Source organism: Salmo salar, chromosome 03, assembly GCF_965601325.2.
Source record: "Salmo salar chromosome 03, fSalSal1, whole genome shotgun sequence".
In the NCBI taxonomy this organism is placed as follows: Eukaryota; Metazoa; Chordata; class Actinopteri; order Salmoniformes; family Salmonidae; genus Salmo; species Salmo salar.
In genome coordinates this window covers 1,743,923-1,752,500 of record NC_138293.1, presented here as the reverse complement: position 1 = coordinate 1,752,500, position 8,578 = coordinate 1,743,923, and the positions used below count along the sequence as shown (strand labels likewise).

At 47.1% G+C, this 8,578-nt stretch overlaps 1 protein-coding gene across 1 annotated transcript in view; it reads right to left on the bottom strand.

Annotated features, from left to right (window-relative positions):
- The window catches only part of cfap410 (cilia and flagella associated protein 410), an 11,424-nt gene extending 4,328 nt beyond the window's left edge, over window positions 1-7,096 (bottom strand). The window contains exons 1-7 of the mRNA XM_045714374.2: window positions 6,667-7,096; window positions 6,530-6,548; window positions 6,064-6,110; window positions 3,147-3,376; window positions 2,711-2,891; window positions 1,693-1,774; window positions 1-310 (exon numbers count right to left, since the gene is read on the bottom strand). The exon at window positions 1-310 is cut by the window's left edge and continues 4,328 nt beyond it. Coding sequence (XP_045570330.2) covers window positions 104-310; window positions 1,693-1,774; window positions 2,711-2,891; window positions 3,147-3,376; window positions 6,064-6,110; window positions 6,530-6,548; window positions 6,667-6,743 — 843 coding nt within the window. The 5' untranslated portion in view covers window positions 6,744-7,096 and the 3' untranslated portion in view covers window positions 1-103. The remainder of the gene's footprint in view (window positions 311-1,692; window positions 1,775-2,710; window positions 2,892-3,146; window positions 3,377-6,063; window positions 6,111-6,529; window positions 6,549-6,666) is intronic.
- Window positions 7,097-8,578: the final 1,482 nt, after the last annotated feature.

Genomic DNA, 8,578 nt, shown 5'->3' with positions numbered 1-8,578 from the left:
GTGTGTGTGAGTGTTGGAGTGTGTGTGTCAGTGTTGGAGTGTGTGTGTCAGTGTTGGAGTGTGTGTGTCAGTGTTGGAGTGTGAGTGTTGGAGTGTGTGTGTGTCAGTGTTGGAGTGTGTGTGTGAGTGTTGGAGTGTGTGTGTGTGAGTGTTGGAGTGTGTGTGTGTCAGTGTATTGAGGTGTGTGTGTCAGTGTATTGAGGTGTGTGTGTGTTCGGAGCTGTCTGTTCTGGGTTGCCGCGTGAACGATGCGTAGCTCCTCCTCCTCCAGATCTTTCAACAGCATCAGCACCGCCTCCAGAGTATGGGACTGCACACACACACACACACACACACACACACACACACCATCAAAACACACACACACACACACCATCAATACACACACACACACCATCAATACACACACACACACACACACCATCAATACACACACACACCATCAATACATACACACACCATCAAAACACACACACACACACACACACACACTATCAAAACACACACACACACACACACCATCAATACACACACACACACACAAAATCAATACACACACACACACCATCAATACATACACACACACCATCAATACATACACACACACACACCATCAATACACACACACACACACACCATCAATACATACATACATACATACATACATACGTACAGGAAGCTATAGTATGAATGGAAGACCCCATTCCTAGCTGCAGGTCGAGGGTCTGTTACCTTCCTAGCTGCAAGTCGAGGGTCTGTTACCTTCCTAGCTGCAGGTCGAGGGTCTGTTACCTTCCTAGCTGCAGGTCGAGGGTCTGTTACCTTCCTAGCTGCAGGTCGAGGGTCTGTTACCTTCCTAGCTGCAGGTCGAGGGTCTGTTACCTTCCTAGCTGCAAGTCGAGGGTCTGTTACCTTCCTAGCTGCAGGTCGAGGGTCTGTTACCTTCCTAGCTGCAGGTCGAGTGTCTGTTACCTTCCTAGCTGCAAGTCGAGGGTCTGTTACCTTCCTAGCTGCAGGTCGAGGGTCTGTTACCTTCCTAGCTGCAGGTCGAGGGTCTGTTACCTTCCTAGCTGCAGGTCGAGGGTCTGTTACCTTCCTAGCTGCAGGTCGAGGGTCTGTTACCTTCCTAGCTGCAGGTCGAGGGTCTGTTACCTTCCTAGCTGCAGGTCGAGGGTCTGTTACCTTCCTAGCTGCAAGTCGAGGGTCTGTTACCTTCCTAGCTGCAGGTCGAGGGTCTGTTACCTTCCTAGCTGCAGGTCGAGGGTCTGTTACCTTCCTAGCTGCAGGTCGAGGGTCTGTTACCTTCCTAGCTGCAGGTCGAGGGTCTGTTACCTTCCTAGCTGCAGGTCGAGGGTCTGTTACCTTCCTAGCTGCAGGTCGAGGGTCTGTTACCTTCCTAGCTGCAGGTCGAGGGTCTGTTACCTTCCTAGCTGCAGGTCGAGGGTCTGTTACCTTCCTAGCTGCAGGTCGAGGGTCTGTTACCTTCTTAGCTGCAGGTCGAGGGTCTGTTACCTTCCTAGCTGCAGGTCGAGGGTCTGTTACCTTCCTAGCTGCAAGTCGAGGGTCTGTTACCTTCCTAGCTGCAGGTCGAGGGTCTGTTACCTTCCTAGCTGCAGGTCGAGGGTCTGTTACCTTCCTAGCTGCAGGTCGAGGGTCTGTTACCTTCCTAGCTGCAGGTCGAGGGTCTCTTACCTTCCTAGCTGCAGGTCGAGGTGATGGGGAGGAGAACTTGTCTCTAGGAATAGGCTTCATCCCCAACTGTTCCCGGATCTTACTGTAGAGGGTTAGGAGACAGGGTTAGGAGACAGGGTTAGAGGGAGAGACGGGGTTAGAGGGAGAGACGGGGTTAGAGGGAGAGAGACAGGGTTAGAGGGAGAGAGACAGGGTTAGAGGGAGAGAGACAGGGTTAGAGGGAGAGAGACAGGGTTAGAGGGAGAGAGACAGGGTTAGAGGGAGAGAGACAGGGTTAGAGGGAGAGAGACGGGGTTAGAGGGAGAGAGACGGGGTTAGAGGGAGAGAGACGGGGTTAGAGGGAGAGAGACGGGGTTAGAGGGAGAGAGACGGGGTTAGGGGAGAGAGACGGGGTTAGGGGAGAGAGACGGGGTTAGGGGAGAGACGGGGTTAGGGGAGAGACGGGGTTAGGGGAGAGACGGGGTTAGGGGAGAGACGGGGTTAGGGGAGAGACGGGGTTAGGGGAGAGACAGGGTTAGGGGAGAGACGGGGTTAGGGGGAGAGACGGGGTTAGAGGGAGAGACGGGGTTAGAGGGAGAGACGGGGTTAGAGGGAGAGACGGGGTTAGGGGAGAGACGGGGTTAGGGGGAGAGACGGGGTTAGGGGGAGAGACGGGGTTAGAGGGGAGAGACGGGGTTAGGGGGAGAGACGGGGTTAGAGGGAGAGACGGGGTTAGAGGGAGAGACGGGGTTAGGGGGAGAGACGGGGTTAGAGGGAGAGACGGGGTTAGGGGGAGAGACGGGGTTAGGGGGAGAGACGGGGTTAGGGGGAGAGACGGGGTTAGAGGGAGAGACGGGGTTAGGGGGAGAGACGGGGTTAGGGGGAGAGACGGGGTTAGGGGGAGAGACGGGGTTAGGGGGAGAGACGGGGTTAGGGGGAGAGATGGGGTTAGAGGGAGAGACGGGGTTAGGGGGAGAGACGGGGTTGGAGGGAGAGACGGGGTTAGAGGTGTGTAACGTTGTGAGGGGGCGGGTCTTACTTGGTCTCCTCCATACTGTAGTTGAGGGGGTCGTTCTCTGACTCCGCCTCTGTCTGTCCATTGGTGGAGCTGACGTTCTCTGGCTGGCCACTGGTGGAGAACTGCTTCTGGGCAGCGGCAGGGGGTGTGGTTATCTCCTCTCCCTCGTTTAGCGCGAAAGCAAGCTCCTCCTCTGTCACCACTGGACACACACACACACACCCCCCGTTACTACACACACACACCCGTTACTACACACACACACACACACCCCGTTACTACACACACACACCGTTACTACACACACACACACACACACGTACATTACTACACACACACACACACACACACACACGTCCCAACAGCCCAAAATCTAAATTGGACCCCTACGCCTCGAGGAGTACTAGAAGCATACTTCCCCAAAACACAAACATTATCACATCTGAAGACAACTGACCCTGGTTGTCCAGTTTGTGTAAGCGTGGCAGGCATCGCAGCACATTGAGACGGTATTGGCTGGGGTCCGTTCCGCAGCAGGGGTTCTCAGCCAACCAGAGCACTCGTAGACGTGTGAGTGGGCGGAGATGGGAGAGCTCCGAGAGAGAAGGGACGAGGTTTCGTCTGAGGTACAACTCACTCAGACACACACAGCCCGACAGAGGTGCCAGGGACAGGATGGAGTTCACGCTGGGGAGAGACGACCTGGTTAATGTAGGGTGTTGTCAAGGTTGATTTATCATATGCACAGCAGGCAGCGTACTGTTATATTGAACCTTTATTTAACTAAGCAAGTCAGGTTAAGAACAAATTATTATTTACAATGACGGCCTACCCCCCCCCCCCCCCCCGGCCAAACCCGGACGACACTGGGCCAATTGTGCGCCGCCCTATAGGACTCCTAATCACGGCCGGCTGTGATACAGCCTGGAATCGAACTCGGGAGCCCATAATAGTGTATACAGTACAACTAAAAGTTAACTTGCATGCTCTCCTCTCAGACAGCACACAGCATGTGTGTGTAGGGCTGTGTGTGTGTGTGTGTAGGGCTGTGTGTGTGTGTGTGTGTGTGTGTGTGGTGGTGTGTGTGTGTGTGTGTGTGTGTGTGTGTGTGTGTGTATATAGGGCTGTGACGGTCATTACATTTCATCAGCCGGTGATTGTCAAGCAAATAACTGCAGGTCTCACGGTAATTGACCGTTAAATGTAGTCTATTTCAGAAGAACAGAATAGCATAACTCTGAGTTGTCCTGATGTTAGGGTCCTGATCTGGCTGTGGGCTACACTAGTTCATTTAGCAGGTCCTGATGTGGCTGTGGGGCGACACTAGTTCATTTAGCAGGTCCTGATGTGGCTGTGGGGCGACATCAGAATTCCGTGGTATTATGTTATAGTATGAAGAATACAGTTGAATAAAATAGAAAGGATATTTTCTCCAAGCGATTTGAGGGAGTGTGAACTTGCAGCTGTTCTGTGTTGAGCGGTTAACAAAGAAATAGGTCCTCCTATAAGCTTAATTTAGAGTTATTAATGTAACTTTAGTTGTTATACAGACGTTGGGCTGTATGTTTTGATGTTTAATACATTGTAAGGCTGCATGATGAGACTAATGATGATTTGGAAAAAGTATCTTGAAAGGCATGATCTCTGCTTTGTTTTTTGCACAAGCTGTACACACTTCATCAGTCTCCCATTCAGAATATGACAAGCACTTGATAATGCCTCGAATTTCCCGGCGGCATCCCATTTGTGTGGCCGTAATGCCCCCTAAAAAGAATCCATGCCTTTTTGTGGGCCAGTGGCGGTTGTGCCTTTCGGCTGAATATAATAATTATAATTCCCTTCTCCCGGCTGCGTGCCGAAGCACCTCTCACTCACATGGCTCTCCGTCACGTGATCTCACAGGCTACAAGTGAAGACACGTGTCCTTATCCAATTCCGAGACGCATATTGAAGATATTGGAAGAATTGTCCAACAAGGTGAGTAGACCTAACATAGACTGGGACCGTTGTGGGATGTGATAGATCCCACATTAATACAACAATTAGCATCAAAAAACCTTTTTCACGCAATGTGGCTTACGCAACAGATCAGAACGTTTAGCTTTAAATGTTGATAGACTATTAAGGCTATTTCTTCACATTATAATGAGCAGCAATGAGCACACGGCAGCAGGCTATAAGAGCGAATGTTCAATTAGCGGGAAAACACCATTATCAAAAGTGACCACAAATGCAATTATGCACATAATGCTTTTATTATAAAGGTGCATTTTTATGGCGAAAATTATCTTCCCCCAAACTTAAAGCTCACGTGCTGCTTATGTATGTAGTTAGGCTCTAAACCCCTTCTAAAGAGGATTAATGTGCTTCTTTTTAAGAAGTTATTTGGCCACTTTAGTTGTGATACAAACCTTATCCGCTGCCGAGTTGCGCAGCGGTTTAAGGCACTTAATCTCAGTGCTAGAGGCGTCACTACAGACCCTGGTTAGATTCCAGGCTGTATCACAACCGGCCGTGATTGGGAGTCCCATAGGGCGGTGCACAATTGGCCCAGCGTCGTCCGGGTTTGGTCGGTGTAGGTGCCGTCATTGTAAATAAGAATTTGTTCTTAACTGACTTGCCTAGATAAATAAAGGTTAAATAAAATATATAATTTTCAAGTGACAGGCTAATATTGTCAGCCATCAGACTATTCTTGATTGAATCTTGTCTTTAAATATACTAAATAATATGTGTGTGACATTTGTTTTGATTTAGAATGGACCATTATGATGCACCTGTAACGAAACAGGGGCAGCAGGGGAAAAATACATGTCATCTATGCACTTAAATAGCAAATGGAGGACGCTTTTTCCTGTGGTTTATTTTCATGCCAGCCAGGTAGGCTATACTCTTGTTGTAAAGGGAAGCAATGCGCTTGCTATTAGGAAAGTTGAGAAATAAATATAGTAGGCCTAGCCTATAGAAAACTGATAGGACCCTCCTCTTTTTAATAGAGGCCATCACTGTTTTCTCCCGCAATTGCATAGCCTATAGAAATGTTGGTCAACATGAGCTCTCATGAAGTGTTTGATTTAGATTTTCCATTACATTTACATTGATGTCAGAGTGATTACAGGGACAATAGAGTGCTGAGTACCAGACAGTTAGCTAGTTTGGTAGGTTACTAATGACCAGCAGCAGCAGCAGAGCTTGGAGAAGCCTAGTTACCATGACTAAACGGTCACGTGGAATTTGACTGCGGTCATGACTCGTGACTGCTGGTGTGGCGGTAATACGGTCACCATAACAGCCCTGTGTGTGGTGTGTGTGTGTGTGTGTGTGTGTGTGTGTGTGTGTGTGTGTGTGTGTGTGTGTGTGTGTAGACAGCCAACCTGAGAGTCAGGACCTCGATGTGGGGTATCTGGGTAAAAATAGAGATCTAGAGAGAGAGAGAGAGGGAGGAGATAGAGGAAAGAGAGAGAGGATGGAGAGAGAGAGGGAGGAGAGAGTGAGAGGGAGGAGATAGGATGGAGAGAGGGAGGATTGGCGAGAGGGAGGATTGGCGAGAGGGAGGATGGCGAGAGGGAGGAGGAGAGAGGGAGGAGAGAGAGAGAGGATGGAGAGAGAGGATGGAGAGAGGGAGGAGGAGAGAGAGAGAATGGAGAGAGGGAGGAGGAGAGAGAGAGAATGGATAGAGGACAGATGGCGGGATGAGAGGGATAGAGAAGGAAGAAAGGAAGAACATTAGAGTTGAAACAAAGCTAACTAGTTAGCTAGCTAAACATGGGATTTTAAAATTATATCCTGTTAACCCAGAACTAACAAAAAAAAATATTGAGAACACACAAGCATACTCACGTCTGTCAAGTTGCAGCCCCTGAAAGAGAAAAGACAAAACATTGGACACATTAAGAGAAACGAGAACAGTCAGCGAACTAGCATCCAACCAGTCGCATATCGGATAGTTAGCTAACCCATGTAGCCTCCCAACCTACCAGCAGTTGAGTTTCTTCACACTGTCCAGATCCGAGGCTTTGGCTTTGGCCAGGACCAACTTCCGTGTTAGCTTCATACTGCGGACATGTTGTGTGATGATTAAACTAATCTCTAATAACCAATTATCGATCGAAACTAAAGTATAGTGGCAATTCAGCAGCTCCCATCGGATAATTGATAGATAGCCTAGCTAGCCTAGCACACCTACAGGACCAGCAACGCCTATGTGTTTAGTCTGAACGGGCGGACTACCGCGGTGTCCATGGTTACCGAGTTACCATCCGGTTAACCATAAACACACAAACAAACAAACAAACAAACACAACAGATGGAAAGGTAACAGATGTACTTTAGAGGAGATGGGGTGGGGGGAAACTCGGCCATACGTCGTCAGTGTGTCCCGCGGTGCATTCTGGGACGAGGACATTATTATGACTTCCGGCAACAACAAGTTCAACATGATGGATATATATATATATATATATAATTTTTTTTACTAGATGTGAAATAATTCAGTTGTTCTCTGTAATATCGTATCGTTTTGTAATCGTGACATTTACGTACTTTCGAGGGAGAAAAAAAATTGTCAGGTTTGTCGACGTGTTAGTCGGGAACTAGGAAAATATATTCTGACTTGTTAATAGATCTGGTTATTTCTGACTAGGACGACAACATACCCTGACTTTGACAAGGGATTTTTTTATTTTACAAAACTGTGCTTTTTGTGTTGAGCATCCAGAAACAGTTTTGAATTTATTTTGGCAGTGTCTACATGTAAAACTTTTTTTTTTTAATGATGGAAAGATATTCAGTTTTATCATTGTTAATATTCTTGATTACTTTTATTTTATGGGAGAATGTGCTGCTCGGTTTCCTTTAACAATAATAAGGATAAAGAAAAACAATTGTACCTGCATATTTCCATTACGGAACACTTACTCTATGAAGTGTGCAATAAGAAAATGTGCCTTTGCACTCCTTCTAAACAACGCATTTTTTTTTTTTTACTTTGGCAAAGTGTAAAGTCTACAAAACGCAGTCCACTCTGTTCATAACATATTATAGTTTTGGGAACAGAAAACTGCATGGAGATCAAGTGTTTCATCAATGAGAAAATTAGCAGAATGTCGTCCAAAATCAATCTCGCTCCATCTTCTCCTACTTGCGGCCACTGGACTTCCTCTCATCACCATATTTGGTAGTGAGTGGAAACAGGAAGCGGATGCTTCACATTTATACATCCGGTGAAATATCTGTCTCCATTGTTCCATCTGTGGTGCCGGGTTGCAAACCTCAACCTCTAAGAGGGAGGAGTTGAGGGCGTCGGAAAGCTGGACTCAAGAACCTTTTCTAAATAGAGATAAATAGTCATGGTGTATTTTTGTAGGCACTAACTCCGCCATTCTTCTTAGGACAAAGCCTATGGAGAAAATGAATGGCGTTTTTGAATTAACACCGAAAATAAGGTCTGTGGTGAACACAGGAGATCTGATACAGATCACTAACCTCTAGGTGTCTGTGGTGAATACAGGAGATCTGATACGTTTTGCTCTATTAGATAATCTTCATTAGCTAATGTCACTTTTTGTGAATTTTGAAGAATTTATGTAATAATGAAAAACATAAATCACATAAAGACTTGATAATTCATAAAGGTCATGTTAACTGACTGATATTATCTCATAACCTCAGACCTTATTTTCTGCATTTATTCCAAAAAAACATTTTATTTTGCCATGAATTTTTTCCAATGGGGATGGCTGAATGAACCAGAACGAACTAATTTCCGGGTTTAGTAGGACTGACTACAAGCTGGCGACCTTCCACATAGCCAGCCAGCTAGCCACAGGTGCAATGTTGGATAAATAGCTCATCTGTTCCATTTATTAAAAGAGCGACATTTATCTCACA